Genomic DNA, 22,202 nt, shown 5'->3' with positions numbered 1-22,202 from the left:
CGGCGTCGGGGCGCGCGTGCGCGGTGGGGAGGGGAGCGCGGCGGGGCTGATGGAGGCGCTGTGGGCCGCGCTGGACGAGGTGGCGCTGGAGGGGCTGGAGGGGCTGTCGCCGGGCGCGCTGTGGGAGCGCCTGGCCGGCCGCGTCCCGCCCTTCCCGCTGCCGCTGGAGCCCGCCGCCCGGCAGCTGCTCTGGGCCACGCTGGCCGCCCAGCCCGACCTCCGCTTCCACCTGCTGCCCCGCCCGCGGCCCCCGCTGCGCCTCTTCGACCGGTGGGTTGGTGCCGGCGGGAGGGCCGCGCCTGGGCCTGGGCCAGGCAGGGGCGCCAGAGGGCCGGGACTACAAGTCCCATGAGCCCCTGCTGGCCCTGGGGAGCCCGCTCTCGGCCGTCCCTGCCTGGTATAGGGCAGGGCAGCATGCTGAGACAGCTGAAGCAGTGTCTTCCTCGTGGGGGCTGACTGAGGGGTTGACCTCCCTCCCCCCTGGCCTCAGCCCCTCCAGGCTGCGCCGTTTGGGGGCAAGTTAAGCTCCTGGGCCCTCCCGTTCTGCACCAGTGGGTGCCCACCCTATGGGGTCCAATCTGGCTGCCTCACGCCCTGCCTGCTCTTTCAGGTATGAAGAAATTGATCTTGAAACCGGCATCCTGGAGACCAAGCGAGACCCCATTCCTTTGGATGACATCTATCCTGTGCACATGGTCGTGGACGACGGAGATGGCATTCAGGGTTCCTGCCAGCATTTCAAAGAGAGGCTGGACATAACGGATCAGATCCGGACAAAGGACATGCAGCCATGTTGCACTTACATGGAGGCTCATGACAAGTGAGTAGCCTAAGCCAGTTTGGTGTAGTGGTTAGGAGTGCAGACTTCTAAAATGGCATGCTGGGTTCGATTCTGTGCTCCCCCACATGCAGCCAGCTGGGTGACCACGGCACTGATAAAGCTGCTCTGACCGGGCAGTGATATCAGGGCTCTCTCAGCCTCACCCACCTCACAGGGTGTCTGTTGTGGGGAGAGGAAAGCGAAGGTGACTGTAAGGCGCTTTGAGACTCCTTCGGGTAGAGAAAAGCAGCACATAAAAACCAATCTTCTTCTAAGCGAGCCAGCAGTAGGCCTCCTGCTGCTTCAGACCAGGGTCCCCCTCCCTCTGCATGCTGTGGGTGTATTCCCCATGGGTGTATTCCCCCAGGAAGCAGGCCTTTTGTCCACTCATTGTTTTGCTCCTTGGCATCTGGCACTGCCTCCAAATTGAGCATTGGTAGACAGAGCCTGTGTGAATTTGTCTGGGCCCAGTATAAAGCTGCATTTTATACAGCTCTCTTGTCTCTCCATGTTGTGGTGGTAAATTCCATGGCTGTGTGCATGTGTGTAGAGTTGTCTTCTGTCTGCCTTCTCAGTAATGCTTGGGGGGGTCCTTGAATTCTCATGTTATGGACGTGGAAGTAAAAGCTCTCATTCTCTCTCTGCCTCATCCGCATTTTGTAGTCTGGCATCTCAATACAGGGCTTTGTCCTAGTTGTGGTTTCTTGATATTCTGTGTATTTCCCCTTAACGAAGCTGCCCTGTTTTTTTGATAGACGCAGGTCTCTTGCCTAAAAGCCCTCTTTGTCAAAATGATGATTCCCTAGCGTTTGTGTGGACGTAATCTCCCTGCAGTGCCTGTAAGACCAAAGCCTGCTTCTCCCTTTAGAAGATGTGTGATGAGCAGCACAAGGGAGGGTTTTGCATGTAGTCTCCGTCTGTCCGTCCCCCAGTCTCTCTGCCTCATTCAGGAGTCCTGCCAGCAACTTTCTTTGTTCTTGCCTTGCAGATGGGGAGAGAAGCTGGTTATCGTTGCGTCTCAGATCCTGAGGCACAGAGCGCTGATCGGCTGGGAAGGGGATCCAGATTTAAAACTTCCCGACTTCTCCTACTGCATTTTGGAGCGGTTAGGACGCGCACGATGGCAAGGAGAGCTCCAGAGAGACCTCAGCGTGGCTTTCAAGTAAATGTGTGAAAAATTCTGTATCTGTTGCTAGGCCGCATGCCATGGCCCAGTTGCTTTGGCTGCGGCTACTGTAGTGGTTCCCCTTGTTTTCTCTCCTGACTTTGAGCTCCCTTTGGGAGACATGTTATTTGTGCTGTGGGGGTGGGGGTGGGGCATCTGCAGATGTCTCTTCCTGGTTAGGAAGGAGACACTTTACCCTGTGGGCTGGAGGGGCTGTTCTTGCCTTGGCTTGCCTGCTACTTGCAGGGTGTCTCTGAGACACACTTGACAATCTCCTGACTCCTCTGTTTATATCATGGGGCTGCTGAGCAGCAGGGAAGCCAACTGCTGATGCTCCTGGGGAGATGGCCGTGCCTGAGACCACAGCAGGTGTGATTGGATGCGTAACTATCATGCTAGACTGAGTCAGTCCAGAAGCTGTGGTGGTCTGAAGCCGCAGAACAAAGTGTGAGTCCAGCCAGGAACCTTTAAGATCAACAAAGCTTTAAGATTCAAGGCATAAGCTTTTTGTGTGCATGCACACTTTGCACAACTCTGGACTTCCTTGTGGCCTGCTGTATTCCCTGGCTTGCTGGTGCCAACTCAATCCCTGGAGGCTGGGGCTTATTGGAGACGCCAGAACATGCCCCCAGTCTGGCTTAAGAGCCCAGTTTGATTCCTGACGTGATTAGCACCCATTGCGGTTAAGTATGCGCATCTTGAGAATGTCTTTCTTGAGCCTTCTGCTTTTGCACAATTTGCTTTCTGAGCCCTGAGAGCGCAAAATGTCCCCCCAGAGTGGATGCCGGGAAGCTGCACTACCACCGCCGGGTGCTGGACAGGAACGGGCTCATCTCCATGCAGTCCCACGTGATCCGGCTGCCCTCCGGGGCCCAGCAGCACTCCATCCTCCTCCTCCTGACCCGCTTCCATATTGACAGGTGTGCATGAGACCGGCCAGGCAGTGGCGGGGGGGGGTGCTCCTCTCCCTCTGCCCCTTGCGGAGCATTGCCAAGGGCCTGCAGGTTGGTCATGCAACAGGCTTTGTTTTGGGAGCGCTGGGAAGTGCCTGTCGCATTCACTGCTGCTTGCCTATTCTTGGGTTTTAGGAGGAGTAAATACGATATCCTTATGGAGAAGCTCTCCGGTATGCTGAGTGGTCGGCCAGGGCAGATGGAGACCCTGGGGAACATTCGGGAGGAGCTGGTGAGCCCACACACACATACACACAAACAAACACACACACACATGCACGCGCTCTTTTTCTATTGGCTCAGTCTAATCAGTGGCCTTTAAAGAGACACAGTCCCAGAGAATAGGTCTCCCGGTGACTGTGAGCCACAGGGAATGAAAGGAACCTCCATGGTTAGAGCCGGAATCCCAGTGTGAGGAGACAGCAGCAGGGGGACGTCTCTGTTTAGTCCTCCACGGCAACTGGTTGGCCCTTGTGTAAGACAAGATGCTGCTCTGACCCAGCAAGGTGTTTGGGATGTTCTAATCTGACCCTTGAAAGCATCCACACCGCTGGGCTGTCTCTCTTTGTACCTAGGCAGAGTTTTGTTTGCAGGTTGAAGGGCCCTAGATTTCCCTTGGGAGCTGCAGTGAGCAGCTAAAACTTTTGCAAACTGGACTTGCAGGTGTCTGGGGAGGTGAGCCTGTAGGAGAAGGCAGCTCTTTCACACAGGTGCTTCCAACTGGGCAGTTGGCTCAGAGACTAGTTTGACATGGTGTGTTTGGCTGCTAGGACAGATCTCTGTTGATAAGGCAAGCAGTGCCTGGACTTCCTGCCCTCATGCTGGCCATCCTGCTGCTGACCAGTCCTTGGCCTCATTGGCTGCTCTTGTTGTGCTGCAGGGTCTCTGCGAGAAAACCTTCAAGCGCCTCTACCAGTATATGCTGAATGCCGGCCTGGGCAAGATCGTGTCTGTTCCGTTACAGAACATGCGGCCCGAAAGAGGCCCCTTCAAGACCAAGAGGGGTAAGGAGAGGGCTGATTGAGGACTGGGTGGGGAGCCTGCCCCAAATGTGCCTCCTCATAAAGAACAGTAGTTGAAAACAGGGTTTTTCTGTGGGCCGTGGAGGGGGATTTTGAAAGTATGCTGTGCTGAAATGGCTCATGAAACCTAACCTTTCCTATATTATGCATACACGAAATGCATAATTAGCGCATAGTTTTACAATTTGGAGTTCTCAGGGGAATTTAATATACTAATACCTTAGTTTTCTGCAAACAAATGTATAGAAACATCCACTACTAAAGACACAGAGAAAGTTGCAAAGTGCCACTCCCTGTCCATCATCTGATGTCACTTTGTGGTTTTTTGCCGGTTGCCGTTGTGTGGAGGGGAGAGACTGAAAATTGAAAACATACATTTTCTAGTAAGCAAAAATTAATTGGACAGAAACAGTCTTGTAAAGTTATAAATTTGAGTATCAGATTAAAATAGAGCACCGAAAATATTGAACTTTTCGATATTGTATGATTGTTGTACACATAACCACAATTGTGGAAAAACCACATTTAAGCCACAAATACAGGACAGAAAATATGCACTCTGTGTCTAGAAGCCTGCATTTTACGTTCTAGTGTCACGGGATTTGGAGTGAGTGAAACAGTGCCCTAAACACATTGTCATCATTCCAGAAGAGGAGTTGTTTCCTGTTGAAATCCTTGGGGAGGGAAAATGTCCTTCCCTTCTGTCTCCACAAGGGCCTCCTTGCTGGGCGAGTGTCTCCTCCGGGCGGTGTGTACGGACTCCTCTCAAAGCAACTGGATGTCAGTCTGTGTGTTTATCCAAAGGAGGAGCCTGTCTGTCCGAGGCCGGTTCCTCTTTGTGAACTCTTTGTGTGGAGCTGTTCCGAGCAAGCCCCGCCTGCCCGCCTCACCTTCGTGCCGGCTTGCCCCTAGGAACGGATATCATGGTCCGGTGCCTGAAGCTTGTGAAGGAGTTCCGGAAGAAGGTGGACGACTTCCATGACGACGACGACGAAGAGGTGATCACCAAGACGGTGCAGCCCATCGACGTGGTTTATGAGAAGGACATGCTGACACAGGCCTACGAGCTAAGTAGGTGGTGGGACGGAACGGCCGGTTGGCGTGGGGTGGGGAGTTCCCCTCTGCGGCCTGCTAACGAGAGGTGTGTGGGTCTCTTTCACTGCCCCCAGAAACAGCCACTCTGGGAGTGGGGAGTCCCAGGTGCTTCTGTTAAGGTCTGGTTCCAGGGTGTGGGGGGGGGGGGTGGACAATCATTTCAGGTTCTGGCTTGGCCTCGGCCTCTGAGGCTCACGAGGAGCCCTAGCCCCCTGAAGGCCAGAACTGCCAAGGAACTGTCATGTGTGAGTAGAGTTGTTTGTGGATGACTTTGGGAAATAATTGAACAGTCTGGCTGTAGCTGTTTGAGAGTCATTGTGGTGTTGTGGTTGAGAAGCGTGGCCTGTGATCTGGAGAAACAGCTTTGATTCTCCACGCCTCCACGTGCAGCCAGTCCCAGCGCTCTCTGAGCTCTCTCAGCCCCACCTGCCTCACAGGGGGTCTGTGGTGGGGAGAGAAAGGTTGCAAGCTGCTTGGAGACTCCTTCGGATAGTAGAAAGCAGGGTACGAAAAGCCAGGGGATGGAGGAGGGGACTTTTCCAGGGCTATTTAGGGCTCCAGGTCCACCTCCGCCTCCCCCCGCTGCTTTGCTTCACAGAAACGGAGGTGTAGAAGGCTCTGCGGTGGTCTTGAGTTTGCCTCCCAAGTTCTCCTGACCTAGAAATTGTCCCCTGCCCTTCTCTGTTATTTTTGGACACAAAATACAGGGCCGTGAGGGTGTCTCTGTTTGGTTATCATGCTTCCCAAGCCTGAGTCTGTTTGGGGTTTGGGTGGTGCCCGGCGTAACCCCAACAGAGACCCCCATTTCCCTCCTTCTCCCCAGTTGAGAGCTGGGGCACCAAGGGCATTTCCCAGGCAGAGCTTGGAGCAGCCATGAACGTGGGGAAGCTGGAGGCACGGATGTTGTGCCGCCTCTTGGAGCGCTACAAAGTGATCAAGGTAACCTCCCTTGTGCGGGTTCCCCCACCCCCCATGGACGTCTCCCGCTGGTGGTGCGAGGGAGTCCCCAGCCCTGACCCCCGGCTTCGGCCCCGTTGCAGGGGTTCCTGGAAGACGAAGGCAGGCAGCGGACGACCAAGTACGTCACCTGCATCTTTGCCGGAGAGAGCGACCTGAGCCGGCAGTTTGAGCGCGAGAAGGCGCGGAGCGAGCAGCTGGCCTTGGCCAGCACCTCCACAGCCCAGGAGGACTCCTTGCCAGGGGAAGAGCTCTCGCTTGGGGGGGGGGAGGAGGCCACACTGCTCTCGGAGACGGCCAACGAGGAGGAGGAGGAGGAGGAGGAAGAGGACGAGGAGGAAGAGGACGAGGAGAAGGACGGCGCGAGGCTGCGGAAGGCTGGCACGGGGCCACGGATCAGGCTCCCTTCTCGAGGGGGCCCAGGCCCATCCACTCCAGCCAAAGGTGTGTTGCGAGAGGCGTCCAGTCAAGGGTCCCCCGACGGAAAGCGCTTGTTCCCGGCTCCAGCCCCAACACATCCCAAAGCTCTCTGCCCCGTGCCTTGCTTTGGATTTCTTCCCCGCTCTGCTTGGCTGCCTGGTCGCCTCCCTCCCTCCCTCCCTCCCTCCCTCCCCTTCCATGCCAGCCCTCTTGATCTAAAGGTTATGCCGGGCTGCTGAAGGTCCCAGCTGACCAGTCAGCCTTGCATGTTTCTTCTTGCCCTAGCCAGGAAATCGGCAGCTCCAGCAACCCCAGGCAGGATGCGGCCTCCTGTGCTGTCCCCAGGATGCCCAGAGGCGCTTCTGGATCACGCAGCAGGTGCCGACGCTGCTTCCGACGTGCCACTCTCTTCAGAGGCCGGTCTCTCCTCCTCCACCCGTTTGTCAGGAGACCCCGAGGATGTGGTCGTGGTCGAGGAAGTCAGGCCCGAAACCCCCAAAGTAAGAAAGAGGTTCAGGTCCCAGTCCTGCTCTCTCATTACCACTGAGCATGTCTGGCAGGCTTGACACCCCCCCCACACACACACACACACACCATTGGCGCTGGACAGACAAAAGGAAGTACTTCTTCTCTGCGCAGAGAGTGTTTAAAATGTGGGATTTGCTGCTGGGTGATGAAGCGAGGGTCAGGTCCTCCTCGTCCCTCTCCTCTGCCCCTCTCTGCCTGCTGGGCCGATCCAGTCGTGCTCCTGTTCTTGCTCAGTTCTGTGCTCCTGGCCCTCCTTTCTCCTTGTGGGTGTCCATGGCTCTGTGCCTGTTTTCCTCTTACGGGCCTTTTTCTCGCCTACGGCCAGAAGACCTGGGATGACAAAAGGAAAGAGAAGCACCCTCGTCGGGCCTCCCCCTTCGAGCGCTCGCACGAGACCTACCGCCTCCTGAAGCGGCGCAACCTCATCATCGAGGCCGTCCAGAATCTCCGCTTGATCGAAAGCTTGTTCGTGTAAGTGGGGGCTTGGCTCTGAGGGTCGCTCTGGGCTGTGGGGGTTGAAGCCAGATGCCGGGGGGAGTCCCCTGGAGAGTCACCGGCCTCTCCAGCGTCCTCGTTTCCTTGTCCGAAGGCTGGCCCTGCCCTGCCCTGCCCTGCCCTCAGCCTCCTGCCCAGCCGCTGGTGGTGCGTGCCGGAGGGCTTGGGTTTCCCTTCCTCCCTCGCCCCCTGCAAGCCCTTTGTGGCAGGGCCCCCCTCCCCGTTCCACTCCTGTGCGCTGCTTTGCTCTGGGCCGACTGGACCAGGCTGCTGCTGTTGCTGCTGGTTTGCAGGCTCCAGAAAATGGTCATGGATCAGGAGAAGCAGGAAGGGGTCTCCACGAGGTGCTGCAAGAAGTCCATCATCCGCTTGGTGCAGCGGCTCTCCCAGGAAGGGCTGCTGCGCCTCTACCGCACGACGGTCATCCAGGATGGGGTCAGCAAAAAGGTGACTTGGCCTCCCCTGTCCCGGAAGAGCCTCGCGGCCTGGCCCCCCGCCAGCATCACTTCCCTCATTCAGCCAGACTGGGAAGTGGGGCTCTCTCTGAGAAGGGAGGGTGGGGTGGTGCAGCCTCCTGGGAGAGCTATGCCGGGCGGGCTCGGTTGCCCCTCTTCTGTGTGGCTTCTGTGTGGCTGCCTCCGGCCAGCAGTCTTCTTCACAGACAGCCCGAGGGGCTGGGGCTGGGGCTGGGGCAGAGGAGGGGGCCGTTCCCTCTTACCTGTGAGGAGCGGGTGGTTCTGGCAGCCCCCTTTCCAGGACACGAGGGGCACGGTGGGGACGGCTGCTTGTCTGTGTCCCGGCCAGGTGGAGTTTGTGGTGGACCCCTCCATCAGCCCAAATGACCCGCTGGTGAAAAGTGCCATTGAGCAAGTCCGCTTCCGCATGTCCAACTCAAGCAGCGTGAACAGGTAGGGAGGGGGCCAGGGCAGGCAGGTGCCCGGCAGTCAGCAGAGGCCTGGAGGAGTGGAGCCTCGGCCCCCGTGCTGCTCTCTGGGGCCACCTGCAGGGAGCCACCCTCTGTCCACCCAGCGACCGCTCTTCCCCCTGTGTTCAACGGCAGGATTAAAGTCCCCCAGACACCCAGCTCTCAGGAGCGCTTGGAGGAAGGCAGCCAGGAGTCCGGGATTGGGGCCGCCTTGAGGGAGATGGAAGGGAGAAGGGCTGGGGAGAAGGTGCGCCATCGGAAGCTCAACTATCACCCCGTGACAGGTAAAGAGGAGCTCTTGCCTTCCTCTGGCCAGGCTCCTCCAGCTGAAGGAGCTTGGCTTGCCACTGCCTGCCTCTCTCCTCTCGTCTGTCCCTCCAGTGCCCGGCCTCGGACGCTCCCTGGGCTTCCTCCCCAAGATGCCCCGCCTCAAGACAGCCCACCTCTTCTTCTGGTACTTGGTCTATGGGCACCCTCTGAATGCGCCGCAGAGCCCAGCAGGCAGCAGCAGCAGCAGCAGCAATCCAGCGAGGGACTCCTCCGGCCCCCCACAGCCGGCCCAGAGGGCGGGGGAGGAACCTGAGGCAGCCTCCGGGGGGAGCCCTCCTGCCCCCACTTGGGAGGTGGAAGTGGAGCTCAGGGAGCAGGCGGGTAAGGATCCGGCAGCCAGAATATCCGGTCTAGCTGCCCACTGTGGGGCTCGTCCGGGGCAAGGAGCGTGAGAGTGGACTGTGGGTCTTGGCCTCGTGGGGCTCAGGGTGGCAGTGGGGGCCCCATGAATCCCACTTGGGGGGCTTGCCTGGACTCCTGGAGGCTTCGTTGAGGGCCAGCCAGGGGATGAGAAGCCACATTTTTCCTCTCCACCTTCCCTGCAGTGTATGTGGATGAGGCCTCGTGGAAGCGCCACATCCCTCCCCTCCCTGCCCACCGGGAGTACGGCCACGGATGGGCCCTCGTAAGCGACATCCTGCTCTGCCTGCCGCTCTCCATCTTCATCCAGATCATCCAAGTCAGCTACAAGGTGCGGGAGCCGCTCTCGGGGGGGGGGGGCGAGGGGGGCGGGCAGAGGCACCTGGTCTTCAGCCAGCTCCGCCCAACGCTGCCCCTTTGGCCCTCGTGGTGTCCTTTAAGAAAACTGCCCCTCTGGTGCTGTCTGGAGATCAGTGTTTGCTGGAGGGTGAGGAGCGGTCCAGGGATCCGAGGTTTTTTTACGGAGGCAGTCTGAGTTGGCCTAGGATTTGCACCCCCTGAGCTAAGTGTTTGTTCCTGGCAGGTTGAGCACCTGGAGGATTATTTAAATGACCCCCTGAAAAGGCACACCCTGATCCGCTTTCTTCCCAGGTCAATTAGACAAAAGCTCCTTTATAAAAGGTAAGGGCCTCTCTCTGTCCCTTCATTTACGGCTTCTCAGTTGTGTTTCTTGAAGAGAAACAAATTGCAGCACGTTAAATAAACAGAAGACAAGCCGTCCTCCAAATGAGCAAAACAGAAGGCTTTAAGGGGAGCTTTGAAAGGGAACCAGCAGGCCTCTTCTTAAAGAAAATCCACTTTAAGAAATGGGATGTGGGTGTTTTGAGCCACGGGAGAGGGCTTCTGTCTCTTTGTCTCTCGCCTACCAGTGTCCTTCCTTCCCCCACAGGAAGTATATCTTTTCCGTGGTGGAGAGCCTGCAGCGGCTGTGCTACATGGGGCTGGTGCAGTTTGGCCCCACGGAGAAGTTCCAAGAGAAAGATCAGGTAAGACGGGCGGAGGGAGGAGGTGCGGTTGAGTTCCTCTTGGGACAAGGAGGAGCGGCTGGGATCCTGAAGGCCAGAACTGCCTTGCAGGTGTTTGTCTACCTGAAGAGGAACGCGGTGATTGTGGACACCACCGCCTGTGAGCCCCACTACAACCTGGCTCAGAGCAGCCGCCCTTTCGACAGGCGCTTCTACACCCTGCGCACCCTGCAGGACGTGGAGGACTACTGGTTTGAGCTGCAGTGCGTCTGCCTCAACACGCCCCTCGGTAGGGAGGTGTGGCGGTGGGCTTGGCCTCCCGCTGCTGTGCCCTTCCTCCCCTGCCCGCCCTCTTGCCTGCCCGGACCCTCTCCCTGGCCTGGCTGGCCCTGCCAGGGGGCTTGGCGTGCTCGACTGTGTCCCGGTCCCCGGGAGGGCTGCGGCTGCTGACGGGCTTCGCTTGCATTGCCAGGAATTGTGCGCCACCCCCGGTTCAAGAGAAGCGGAGCTTCAGCAGAGGATGGAGACGCTCTGGATGCGACGCTGGAACAGGAGTCAGCAGCACACAAACACAACCTGGAGCGCAAGTGTGCCATGCTTGAGTCCATGACGTACGTCTCCTTGGCTGCCTGGAGCTGGTTGGTCTCCTGCGGGCAGCTCCTCCCAGCCCCGAGGGGCAGCAGGCATCCAAGTGGCTTCGTGGGCCTCCTGAGGGGGGGGTCCGGCTTCTGTGGGAGGTGGTGGGGCTGCCCAGTCTCACCTCGGAAGAGGGAATCCGTGGCCTGCAGTGCACAGTTGATCCCTGCTGGTGCAGACTGATGGGCACCTTTGAGGATATTTTCTCTTTGGCCATGGCTGTGTCTGCCTCTCTCTGAGGATTTTGCCCAGTTCCACCCTGCTCCTTCCCAGCCTCTCTCGGGGAAAGGCTTATTGGCAAAGACTGGCAGCTCCTCCGGGCAGGGGGGAGGGGTGGGAGAGACCCCTTTCTACACGAGACCCTGGAGAGCTGCTGCCAGGGAGAGCAGCCCAGGCTGGCCTTGCTGGGCTGGGTAGGGGGTGGCCTAGTGTCAAGCAGCGTGTCTTAGCCTGGCCCCCAAAGGTGCTCTCTGGCTTCTGCCTCCCAGGGGGTGCCGAGAGGTCGTGGATGACGGCTCCGTGCCTGGAGACGGGCTGGGAGCAGGCGGCCTGGACTCCAGCTTCTACGCCCACATCAAGCGCAACTGGATTTGGACCAGCTACATTATCAATAAGACCCGGAAGGTAAGGCCTTCTCTTCTGGCTGGGAGGAGGTCCCTTCCTCCGTTCCCGGCACCCTCCTCTGGCCTGCAGACAGGGCTGCTCTCAGGGTCAAACGGGAGGGGGGCTGGGGCTGGATCCCCATGGGAGCAGGCTAGGCACAGAGTAAGTCAACCCCTGCACAAAGGTGGCTCCTGCCTGCCTACCCCCCCCACACACACGCGCACACACACACGCACCTGCTCTGGCTGGGGAGGGATCTTTATCAGCCTGCTTTGAACCTCTCTCCAGCTGAGAATTTCTCCTCGGGGGCTTTGAAAACCGTCCTTCACAAGGGGCGATTCCACCCTTGGGGCCTCTGTGCCGCCTGGCTGTTCCGTGATGTGTTTTTTCTTTCCTACTAGGAGAACGCGGTTTCCGAGACGGGGCACACCCTGCGGCTGCAGACCTTCCTGACCAAGCGCCCCCTCCCACTTGGCCCCAGAGGTAAGGGGATGCAGAGGGCACCGGGACTCAGCTGGCAAGAAGAATTGCCGGGTGTGTGTCTGGGGGGCTGACCTCAGGGGCACCGAGCCTAACCCCCTCAGGTGTGAGTTCTGGACACTTCTGGGTGCCGAAAAGCCTCTGGCCCAATGTGGTTGGGCGAACCATCTGTAGGCCTGCTTCCGTCCCCCCCTTGGACCTCCTGAGGGTCGGCTGGCGGGCTGGCCTGGCATCCTGGGGATCTCTGTGTGCCACCCGGATGGAGATCTGATCCCGGTGTGTCCACCCAGGGGGCAGCAGCGCCCTTTGGGGCGAAGCGCTTGCGGGAGCGGAGCCTCCTGCCCAGAAGGAAGACCTGGTGGAGGTCGAGAAAGAGGCAGCGCTGAACAGAAGCAAGCGAGTGCGCGGGGGCAGGAGCCAGAAGCGGCGGCGGCTGAAGAAGGAGCTGGGGAGGAAGGCCAAGAAGCGGAAGCGCAAGAGGGGTACCCGGCCACTGACCCCCGGGGGGGGACGGGGGGGGGGGGCTTGCGTCTCAGGGGATCCCGGCCGAGACTCGGAGGAGCTCCGGCTAGTCAGACCTGGGCCCTCGGAGCGGCTCTTCAGCGTTGCCTTTTTCCTTTCTGGGGACCACCAAGAGGGGACCTCCGGGGATAAGAGCAAAAAGCCCCGCTATCACGACGAGGCCGATCAGAGCGCCCTGCAGAGGATGACCCGCCTGCGTGTCACCTGGACCGTGCCCGAGGACAGCCTGCTGATGTTGTGCCGGATCGCTAGCAACGTGCTGAATGCCAAGGTGGATGGGGGGGGGGGGCTGTGCTTGTGTCTCGGTGACCCCATGCCCATATAAAGCCCCACCACCACTACCACCAAAAAGTTTCCCGAATCCAGCCTGGCCTGGAGGGAATTCACCTACCATCCCACAGAGGCAATCGGCCATTCCCTGGGCCTGCAAGGAAGGTCCACAAGAGAACAACACTGGCACATCCCTTCCTGCCCACCCACTCCCCATCTGCCCAAGCATTTCTGTCATAGGCCTCTCTAGCCTCCGCTTAAAACTTCCAGAGAAGTAGAACCCACCACCTCCCGAGGAAGCCTGTTCCACTGAGGAGCCACTCTGTCTTGAACTTTTCCCGGATGTTTAGCCGGTAATTCCTTGGAACTGATTTCAGCCCCTTGGTTGAAATCTCGTCTCCCGTCTCTCGCCTTGGTGCAGGTCAAGGGGCCCTTCGTCCCCTGGCAGGTGGTGCGTGACATCCTGCACGCCAGCTTCGAAGAGTCCTTGGACAAGACCTCCCACTCGATCGGCAGAAGAGCCCGCTATATTGTCAAGAACCCCCAGACCCACCTCAGCTACAAGTGAGAAGGCCTCCCTGCCCCACAGCAACACCCAGAGAAGGGCCCCAACTTGATGTCCGGTGGGGCAGTGGCAGCTCCCCTTTTCCTGGCATCCTCTCAGCGTTTTTGAGGACGTGGGTGGGGAGGGGGGGGGTCTCGCTGGCTGCTGGAGATGAAATGGACTTCCCCAAAAGACTCTCCGTGTTGAGCACGGGCTGTGCCGTGTCTCCTGCTGCAGGGTCTGTCTGGCAGAAGTCTACCAAGACCAAGCTCTGATTGAGGACTTCCTGAGCAGGAAGGACAACTACCAGGACCCCCAGGTGAGAGGGCCCCAGAGGGGCATGGGTCGCTCCCCCCCTCCGGCAGAGCCTCTTTGGTGCTGGCTGGGTGGGGACACCGGGAGCTCCTTGCCCTGCGCAGGGGGCCTCAGCAGCACTGACCCAGGCAACCGAGCGGAAGTGGTCTGCCAGGGCTCTGGTCCCTGCCGAGTAGGGGCCGGAGGGCAAGGCTGTGGGGGAGGGGGTGGGAGGGGTCCCTGTTGGAACACCCAGGTGACCACCTTGGCCGTGGGCTGTCCTTGCAGGGTGCACCTTGGCTGGTCTCCCCTCGCCAGCTTCAGGCTCTGCGCGCTGCTTGCGTGTGATGCTGTGTCCTCTTGTCTCTGAAGGTTTGTGCGGAAGAATTCAAGGAGTTTGTGGAGAGGCTGAAGGTAAAGTTCAGCTCCACACTGGGGAATCCCTGGCCGGCCATCCCGGACACGCTGGAGGAGCTCTTCCGCAGGTATCTCCTCCCCCCCCCCCAGCCTGGGGCTTCCTCTGGGGCCGCTGGGAAGACAGGGAGCCTGCTCTTGCCTTGGACCCTCCTCTCAAGGCCTCCTGCTTTGGACAGTCCGGAAAGCCCCAGTGTGGGGCCCTTTGGAGGAAAAGAGGAGGGGGCTTGTGCTGCAGAAGCCCTCCGGGGCCAAGGCCCAGGGGCCGCCTGAGCCAAGGTGGGGCCTCTTGCAAGTGGGGAGGGCCACTCCAGTCGGTCTTCTTCCTTCCCTGTCATCCAGGTTCCGGGTCCTGGCCATCGGGAATGAGACCAGCCACGGCAAGAGAGAGGACGAGCTCGCCAGGTGAAGATTCTCGCCTGACTGCAGGGGCTGCCTCTCAGGACCAGGGTGGGGCCTCCCTCAGGAGAGACGAGAGGCTGGCCACAGGGCCTCTTCAAAAAGACCCATTTGCCCTGCGCAGGGGCAGTGAAGGGAAGCGGCAGGTCACAGAGGACCACCCCCATCCCCATCCCACAAACACACAGAGGAGTCTCTCTGCAGCTGCCCATCCCACAGGCCATGGCTAAAAACAAAAGCTGCGGGACGGGACGGGGGGCTGCAAAGCGTGGGCCAGGCTGGTGCCCCTTCAGCAGCCAGAGGCAGTGGGGAGGAGGGGGTCAGCAGTGAGCAGTGCCCCTCCTGTGGCCAGGGGAGCCCTGCCTGCCTCTTCCCCTTTGCTTGGTGTCTGTGGCAGAGACGGAGACCGGCTACGGGGCCTGCGTCTCAGAGGGAGTTCCCATCGCTTCCAGGGAAGAGCCATGGCCCACGTGGGCAGCTGGGGAGGGTACTTGTCATGCTGGGTGAGGCCCTGCCCCCCTGCTGAACTGGGGCCTGCCCCCCTTCCCTTCCCTCCCTCCCAGTGTGGCTGACATCCACTTCCTGGTGCTGCAGAACCTGATCCAGAGCACGCTGGCCCTCTCCGACAGCCAGATGAAGTCCTGCCAGGCTTTCCAGGTAGGAGAGGAAGGGGGGGGGAGCAGCTTCTCACCCTCAAGACAGCGACAGGAGGGTCTGGAGGTGGCAGCTGGAAGCCTTCTCACAGGGGTAGATTTGAGTCCCAGCACTGCGCTGATGTTCCATAGCGGCAGCCCCTTTGCCCCGGAAGGAAGTCCGCTTTGGAGCAAGCGTCGGAGGACCCGAAAGGGCTGGGCTGACCTCCCCCCCCCCCCCCCGTGTGATGCAGACCTTCCGCCTCTACCGGGAGTATCGGGATGACATCCTGGTGAAGGCCTTCGTGGACTGCCAGCGGCGCAGCCTGGTCAACCGTCGTCGGGGCAACCACACCCTCGGCCTCCGGAAGAGCCGGGCGCTCCCTTTCGTCCCCATGTCCTACCAGCTCTCCCAGACCTACTACAGGTAACCCTTCCCCCGCCCCTTCTGCCTGGGCCCGTCTCGTGCCAGTGGCGACCCCGCTGGGACTCAGAGAGGGGCCTGACCACGGCAGAAGGAGGTGCTCCTGCCCTCAACAAGAAGTGAAATGGGGTGGGGTGGGGGAGTCCCTGTGAGTGGCTGTGAGCTCAAAAGGCTTCCATAATAAAGGGGGAGTGAGAGATGTTCCTGGTGGGAGATCCAATCAGGGAACCTCCACATCCGAAGGCAGTAAACCCTGCCTGAGAAGCAGTGCCAGGAGGCAGCAGCAGCAGGGGGGGGCGTAGGAATCTGGCCAGTTCCAGGGCCAATGGTGGGCCCGTGTGTGAAGCAGGATGCCCCACTGTCCTGCTCCCCTGTTCCAAAACCCAGTTCTGTGGCATGCCAGAGGAGACAGGCGGGGACACCCCCCCCCCCCACCACCAGCAGTGGCGTTGCTCAGCCCCCCCCCTGCCGTCTCCCGCCTCTACAGAGTGTTCACGTGGCGCTTCCCCAGCACGCTGTGCAGCGAGGCCTACCAGTTCCTGCTGAAGCTCAAGGAAGCCGGCCTGCAGGACCAGGCAGCCCACTTCTCGTTCAAGGACCAGGAGGCCTCCTCCTCGTCCACCTCGGCCATGGTGACCTTTCCCCTGGACGGGCCCGGGGGCTGCTGTGCGGCTATCCTGGCCCTCTCCTCTCTCGGCCTGGTGTCCGTGGACGTGACCATCCCGGAGCAGATCGTCGTCGTGGACAGCACCATGGTGGAGAACGAGGTCATCAAGAGGTAGGCCTTGGCAAAGGGGCCCCCGGGGCTTTGTAGCTCTGGCGGGGAGCGGGCGGCCTTTCCCTGGTCAGCTTCTCAGGTCCACAAAGCCAGCTTTCCCGGGCTGGTTCTGGTCTCCGGGCAAGGCACCGCTCGAGTCAAAGGAGCCACAGACGCGTGCCGATGGGATACCAACACTGTGTTCTCCACACAGGCAACCCAATGAGTAGTGTCACTTCCGTCTAAAACGGTTGGCCATAAAATGAGGCAAAGCCCGGCCTGGGGCTGAATGGCCAGCCTGCCTCTGGGAGGGGCCTTGGAGTGGACCGTGAAGGGAGGGGCTGGGTCAGCTCCTTGGTCCTCCTTGCAGCTTGGGGAAGGAGGGTCTGGAGGAAGAGGAGGAGGAGGAGGAGGAGGACTTGGACGAGAGCGCTGCCAACAAGCCCCGGATCGAGGTGAAGGCCCGCCAGGCTTCACACACCAACTACCTGCTCATGCGAGGGTATTACTCCCCGGGCATCGTCAGCACGCGGAATCTGAGCCCCACGGACAACATTGTAGTCAATTCCTGCCAAGTGAGGCTGAAGCTGAGAGAGAGCCCTGCATGGGAGGGATTCCTCAGCCAAGGTCAGTCGGACCCCCCCCCCCCCCACTCTGCCCTTCCACCGTGTGTCCCAGGGGCAGGCTGCGGGTTGAGGGTAAGGGGAGGGGTGTCTCCGTGGCCTGAAGCGCCCCATGGGTTGTGTTTGCAGAGCCAGTGGACCTCGCCAACCTGCCTGTCGGAGCCTCCTGCCTCCCCGCCTCCTTCTCCCGGCTGATCAGCATCCAGGAAGATGCTCCAGCAGAGCGGCTTCTGCTTAGGTGCCTACAGCAGCGCGGCTACAGCGCGGGGGAACTGGCCGCCGTCCTCGAACTGTACGAGGCCATCCAGGCTGCCTCCCATTTTGGGGTGGGCAAGGTAGAGCTGGCCAGGCAGTTCCAGCACTACGAAGATGATGGTATCGATTGCACCAAGCTCCTGCAGGTGAGCGGGGAGGAGGTCCAGCTCTGCCCACTGCATCCGAGCCCCCCCCCCCCCCACCTTCGGTCTCAGAGGAGAAGCGCTGCAGCCATCTGTCTCCTTTCCCCTCCCGCAGGACCTCCTGGACCTGGAGCAGGTGTTGGAAGTAGGGGGGCACACCCCACGGCTGGTGGTGAGGAGGTGTTCTGGGCCCTGGCTGCTGCCTTCCGTGTGTCTCAAGGAGGACGGTAGCAAGACCCTGCAAGTGGCCCACAGGGAGCCTGCAGAGCACGGGCAGCCCCCCACTCCCCCCCCAGTGGCAGCACAGGAGCCAGCCAGGAAACGGCAGAGGGTGGAGCCAGCGCATGAGGAGCGGGGTGGGGATGAGGACGCTCTGTGGGAAGGAGAAGAGGAACCACTTCCGGACGCCACTGGTCTGGCCGACGGAGCAGCCAAGCAGGACCAAGGTGCCGGGCAAGAGCCAGGCTGCCCCCAAGCATCTGGTGTGGTCGCAGAGGAAGAGGAGGGGAAAGGAGCGGATGCACTGAGCGGCCAGGAAGGATTGGGCAGCAGAAGTCCTGCCGGGGAGCCCCAAGTGGAAGATCTGGCCCCGCCGGAAGGCCTGGGCAGCTTTGGTGGTGCGTGAGGGACTTCTGAGTGCCACACTCAAAGGGGATTGTTGGCAGGGAGAGAGATTCGTTTGTTTAATTCATTTGTCCTTTGCCGTTCTCCCCAGTTCTCCTGCATTTTATCCTCACAACAACCCTGTGAGGTAGGAGAAAAGAGCCAGAGTCCAAGAGCACTTTCAGTTTGTGGCAGGGGAAGAGCTCTTGTGAGTCACGGCTCACTTCTGAGACAGCCGGAATGTCTCTGGAGAAATGAGCCCCGACTCAGTCCAGCCCCTCCCCTGCTCCAAATTGTGCTTGTCTTTCGGATGCTCCTGAACTCTTGTCTCATGCCACAGACAGACTGATGCGGCCACCGGCCTTGACCTGTGAGGCAGGTGAGGCCAGGCCAGGAGTGCGTGATTCTCTCAGGGTCCATAGCACAAACGGGGCTTTGAACTCTGAGACTAGTCCAGCCCTCTTAATCCCTGCCCCCCACTTGTGGGGAAGGTCACATGGCCCCCACTTGGGCTGCTCTCCTGCCACCCCACCTCCTCTTTTACACTGGCCTGAAGGCTACTGGGCTTGTCCTGCCTACTTGCCCGATCTGTGCTCCTACCCTCAGCTGAGGGGCCCTTGGGCACAGCCTCCCTCAGGGCAGCCTCCTGTGGCTTGGTTCTTAATGCTGAAGCTTTGCTCTCTCTGTCCCCAGCTTCTTCTTCAGGGAGCAGCAAGCAGACGGAAGAGGCAGGGTGAGTGCTGGAACTCGGGAGTACGGTTCGTGTTTGCAAGAGCAGGATAGAGGGCTGGGTCCAGGCTCGGTTGAGCATTCCCACGGATTTCCCTACTGGCCTGCAACTCCCTCCCCCAGAAGTGGCAGACTTCTCTTCTCCGCTGGGAAATCTCCTCTGGCTTAGGTGGCTCCCCAGGGCCTTTCTTCCCCACCCACTCTGGGTCCACCTGCAACCGCTTTTTCACCACTTGCCTGTGCTCGGGAGCCTCTCATGTGCAATGGGAGGTGCTTCATAGTCCCTCCTCCTCTGCCCCATAGAACAGCTGGGCTGCACCCCATTTCCAGGGGTGCAGAGCAAGCTCTGTGCTTTCACTCTGCATGTGCACAAGTGGAGAAGGACCCTAGGGGGAACTGCAGGGAACATGGATTTCACATTAAATTGATAAAACAGGAAATTGGGGTGGGTGTAGCGAGGCAGGAATTTGAAGCCTGAGGCTGTAGCGTCCCTTCCGGTGCAGGGACATGCATACACCTAGCCCAAGACTCGAGACCCTTGGCTCGTGAAAGGCAATGACCCTGTTTTCTCCCCAGGAGCACAAGTGGAAGCTACTTTGTCGGGCGGCCGTGGCGTATTGTCGATGGCAGCCTGAATAAGCCGGTGTGCAAGGGCATCATGGAAGGGGTGCTGTGCCATATCATGACCAAGCCTGGAATCACGGAACTGGCCCTGCGCCATCACTATCTGGGGGTCCTGCAGCCTGTTGCTCTCTTGGAGATCCTGCAGGTAGGTTTGCCTCCCCCCACCCCCTGGCTGGTCCAGCAAGACGGCAATTGTGCTCGGAGGGGCCCAGGGCTGTTCTGCTGCCAAAGAGTTTCTGGGGGAGCCATTTCTACTCTTTATTGCATTAATGTCACCCTTATTATTGCCACCACATATTCCTGCAGGGCTTGGAGGCTCTGGGCTGCATCCGGAAGTTCTACCTGAAGCAGCAGAAGGTGCCTTCCCTCTTCTCGCGTCCCGTACAGGAGGAGGAAGTGGCTTGTCCCAAGCTGAGCGAGGCCCCGCTGGCGTTCTATGAGCCCACCGTGGCCTGCACCCTGCAGATGGGCCGTGTGTTCCCCTACGAACTGAACTGGAACAAGTGGGTGTAGGGGCTGGTTCTCTGCCAATAAAGCCACTCTCGTAGGAAACGGTGTCCTGCTTGTCTGGGGCGAAGGTGCCGGGTGTGGGGCTCAATCCCTCCAGCGGTGCCCACACTGGGGGCTGCAGCACTTGTAGAAGGTGGTCATGGGCTCGTCAGCAGAGCGTGTCTGCAGCTGCATGAAGTAGGCCCGGGGGTGCTCGCACTTGGGGCATGGTTCTGCAGGAGAGAAGCAGGTGGTCAGGTCTGGGGGACACTCGTGAAGCCCCCCCAAGACAATTCGGGAGGGGGGGAGTTCACCTGAAGCAGCAGAACACCTGGAAGACCCACGAGGACCACCCCCTTTTGCACGCAAGCGCCCTTGGGCGGCCTCAGACCCCAGCCCCCCTTCCCCTCTGCCTGCTGACCGGCGGTGGAGTCCACGTTCTCCCAGGCGGCGGCCCCCCCGAGCACATCGTCCACCTCCTTCAGCTTCGGGTAGCGCCTGCTGGTCACCTGTCCGGGGGGAAGGGAGAGAAGAGGGGGTCAGTGTGCGGCAGAGCTCCCGGGGAGGGCGGGAGGGCTCCCGGGGAGGGGCGGGGAGGCGGGGCCCCTCCCACCTTGCGCGTGACGTTGCGGACGTAGGGGCACGTGGTGCAGGCGAAGCGGTGGCAGCGCGCGCCCTCCTCGGCCACCAGCACGTTCCCGCAGGCCGGGCAGAAGAGCAGCATGGCGGAGGCGGAGGCGTTGGCGGAGGAGGCCGGGGAGGGCCTGGCGCACGCGGAGGCGATGGGGCTCTGGCAGGCCGGCCTCGCGCGCCTCGTCCGGGACCCGCTGCTCTGCGATCTGCCGGCGCAGGTAGGCCGCGGGAGGGGCGGGGCGGGTGGCTGGAGCGAGCGGGCGGCCAATCACCGGCGCGCGCTCCTCCTCTTCCTGCACAGGTGACCCCGGAAGAGATCGCCTCGCAGGTGGCGCTCGAGTACGGCCAGGCCATGACGGTGCGCGTGCGCAGAGCGGACGCCCCCCAGGAGCCCATGCGTGAGTGGGCGGCGCCGGTGGGGAGCATGCGCAGGGGGGGGCGGGGCGGCGGGTGCCCGGCAGAGGCGCCCCTAACCCCCCCCCCTCCCTCCCCCCTCCCTCCTCCCTCCCTCCTCTCCCGCGCAGCCGTGGTGGTGGTGCAGCAGGCGACGGTGCTGGACCTCAAGAAGGCCGTGCGGCGGTTCGTGCAGCTGCGGCAGGAGCGACAGGGGGGCGCGCGACACCTCAGCTGGTGAGCGGCGGGGGGGAGGGGAAGGGGGAGGGGGGCGGGGCTCTCCAGGGCGGGAGTGGCATCCCCGCGGGCTGACCCCTCCCCCGTTGCAGGAGGCACGTGTGGCGCACCTACAGCCTGGCCTTCGCCGGGGAGAAGCTGGACGAGGACCGCAAGAGGCTGCGCGAGTGAGTCCCGGGCCGGGGGGAGGGGAGGGGTGGGGGGGGTCCCGGGGGGGGCGGGGCGGGCGGCCTGGCTCTTGCTCGACGCTGCCCCTTGCGCCGCTCGCAGGTACGGCATCCAGAACCGGGACGAGGTCAGCTTCGTGAAGCGGCTCCGCAAGTGACGCCTGCCCGGTGAGCCCCACCCACCCTCGGGGGTTGCTCAAGTACCTCCCTGAGCAGGAGCAGTGTATCTTGGAGGAGAGCCCGCATATCGCCCACTGGCAGCCAAGCTCCAAGCCGGCCCAGGGATCCCAATGCATTCAAGGATGTCGAACCGTGTCTTTGGCAGAGCTGAAGGTAATGTTAAGGGATCTCCACTGGGTGGCAGCCTAAGTCAGCGGTAGAAACTGATCCGGGATGTTTGCGTGGAGTGGGAGAACACCGCCACCCTGTGGGGAGTCCAAGGAAATGCCTGCTGGGGAAAATGGGCCTCTGTACAGTTCACTGGAGCAAAGGGCAGACCCAAGAAAATACAGAGACGCGCTCCTTAAGGACCTAGTGGACCCCCTGGTTGAAAAAAGATTTTTAATACTTATTGTACTGACTGATGATGAAGATCTCACAAATGGAAGCACATTATTCTAAAGTCATTTGTACAATTGGTGTATGTCTGACCTGTAGGAACATAAGTTTTTAAAAAAATATTTCCTCTGTAATTGAACTCTGTAAGATAAATTGTTTGTTTAATTTGCTTTAGTGCCTTTTCATCCCTTTACATTTTTGTTTGTCACCCGTTCTTGCTTTCCCTTCTTGGTGGGGTCTTCTGGCAACTGCCAGAACAAGGTTGCATGGGCTGCAGTCCCCACTGCGGAGCCCCTCAGCAGCACACTGAAGGCCGTAGGAGCCAAGAGGCATTCCTTCAGCCACTCCTCTCACCTGCGAGGGGAGAGCCTTGGGAAGGGACTGGCAGAGCCACAGAAGGGAGGCTGGACAGACGCTCCTGCAAAACAGAGGTGGTGGCTGTGCCAGCCAGGCCCCCCGAGCAGCTGAAAAGGGAAGCAGCTAGTTCCCTTTCACTGGTGAAACACAAGTGCAGTCTGAGCCTGCTGTATTGTCAACAGGTGTTTGGGTGTGTCTCCAGGAGAATCCAGCCTGCTGCAGTGATGCTCCTAACTATTTGGAAAGCGGCAGGAGGTTGATGCCTCCTGCCAGCCCCAAACCCTGAATCCGCCATTGTTTAGAACTCGAGAGAGAGATGCA

General features: G+C 60.3%; 3 protein-coding genes across 4 annotated transcripts; 2 read left to right on the top strand and 1 right to left on the bottom strand.

The window, feature by feature from the left end:
• Positions 1 to 13: 13 nt before the first annotated feature.
• On the top strand, positions 14 to 19,599 carry GTF3C1 (general transcription factor IIIC subunit 1). 2 transcript variants are annotated; one of them, XM_077316237.1, is made up of 37 exons: positions 14 to 270; positions 611 to 820; positions 1,809 to 1,982; positions 2,762 to 2,905; positions 3,074 to 3,170; positions 3,819 to 3,942; positions 4,873 to 5,031; positions 5,879 to 5,994; positions 6,096 to 6,456; positions 6,718 to 6,932; positions 7,289 to 7,431; positions 7,749 to 7,902; positions 8,260 to 8,363; positions 8,516 to 8,664; positions 8,762 to 9,031; positions 9,256 to 9,401; positions 9,654 to 9,751; positions 10,020 to 10,116; positions 10,207 to 10,384; positions 10,568 to 10,706; positions 11,220 to 11,355; positions 11,736 to 11,817; positions 12,105 to 12,296; positions 12,450 to 12,607; positions 13,028 to 13,170; positions 13,388 to 13,469; positions 13,817 to 13,929; positions 14,201 to 14,263; positions 14,821 to 14,914; positions 15,144 to 15,316; positions 15,801 to 16,091; positions 16,441 to 16,697; positions 16,823 to 17,094; positions 17,207 to 17,708; positions 18,388 to 18,427; positions 19,000 to 19,192; positions 19,354 to 19,599. In XM_077316237.1, the coding sequence occupies exons 1-37, from the start codon at positions 50 to 52 to the stop codon at positions 19,558 to 19,560; spliced, it is 6,297 nt and encodes a 2,098-aa protein (XP_077172352.1). In that variant the 5' UTR covers positions 14 to 49; the 3' UTR covers positions 19,561 to 19,599. The 2 variants fall into 2 exon arrangements, with proteins under 2 accessions (XP_077172352.1, XP_077172351.1); XM_077316236.1 differs by having other exon boundaries at positions 7,286 to 7,431.
• Positions 19,292 to 20,367, bottom strand: POLR3K (RNA polymerase III subunit K). The gene is made up of 3 exons (XM_077316282.1): positions 20,150 to 20,367; positions 19,958 to 20,045; positions 19,292 to 19,769 (listed from the first exon to the last, which is right to left on the bottom strand). Exons 1-3 carry the CDS (start codon positions 20,258 to 20,260, stop codon positions 19,642 to 19,644), a joined length of 327 nt encoding a protein of 108 aa, XP_077172397.1. The 5' UTR covers positions 20,261 to 20,367; the 3' UTR covers positions 19,292 to 19,641.
• SNRNP25 (small nuclear ribonucleoprotein U11/U12 subunit 25) lies at positions 20,205 to 21,694 on the top strand. The gene is made up of 5 exons (XM_077316279.1): positions 20,205 to 20,387; positions 20,471 to 20,567; positions 20,694 to 20,799; positions 20,892 to 20,966; positions 21,070 to 21,694. Exons 1-5 carry the CDS (start codon positions 20,259 to 20,261, stop codon positions 21,122 to 21,124), a joined length of 462 nt encoding a protein of 153 aa, XP_077172394.1. The 5' UTR covers positions 20,205 to 20,258; the 3' UTR covers positions 21,125 to 21,694.
• The last annotated feature ends 508 nt before the right edge of the window (positions 21,695 to 22,202 follow it).

The sequence above is a fragment of the Paroedura picta genome, chromosome 17 (assembly GCF_049243985.1).
Source record: "Paroedura picta isolate Pp20150507F chromosome 17, Ppicta_v3.0, whole genome shotgun sequence".
Lineage (NCBI taxonomy): Eukaryota > Metazoa > Chordata > Lepidosauria > Squamata > Gekkonidae > Paroedura > Paroedura picta.
Note: the sequence above shows the minus strand (reverse complement) of the source record. Positions and strands in the feature narration are given on the sequence as shown.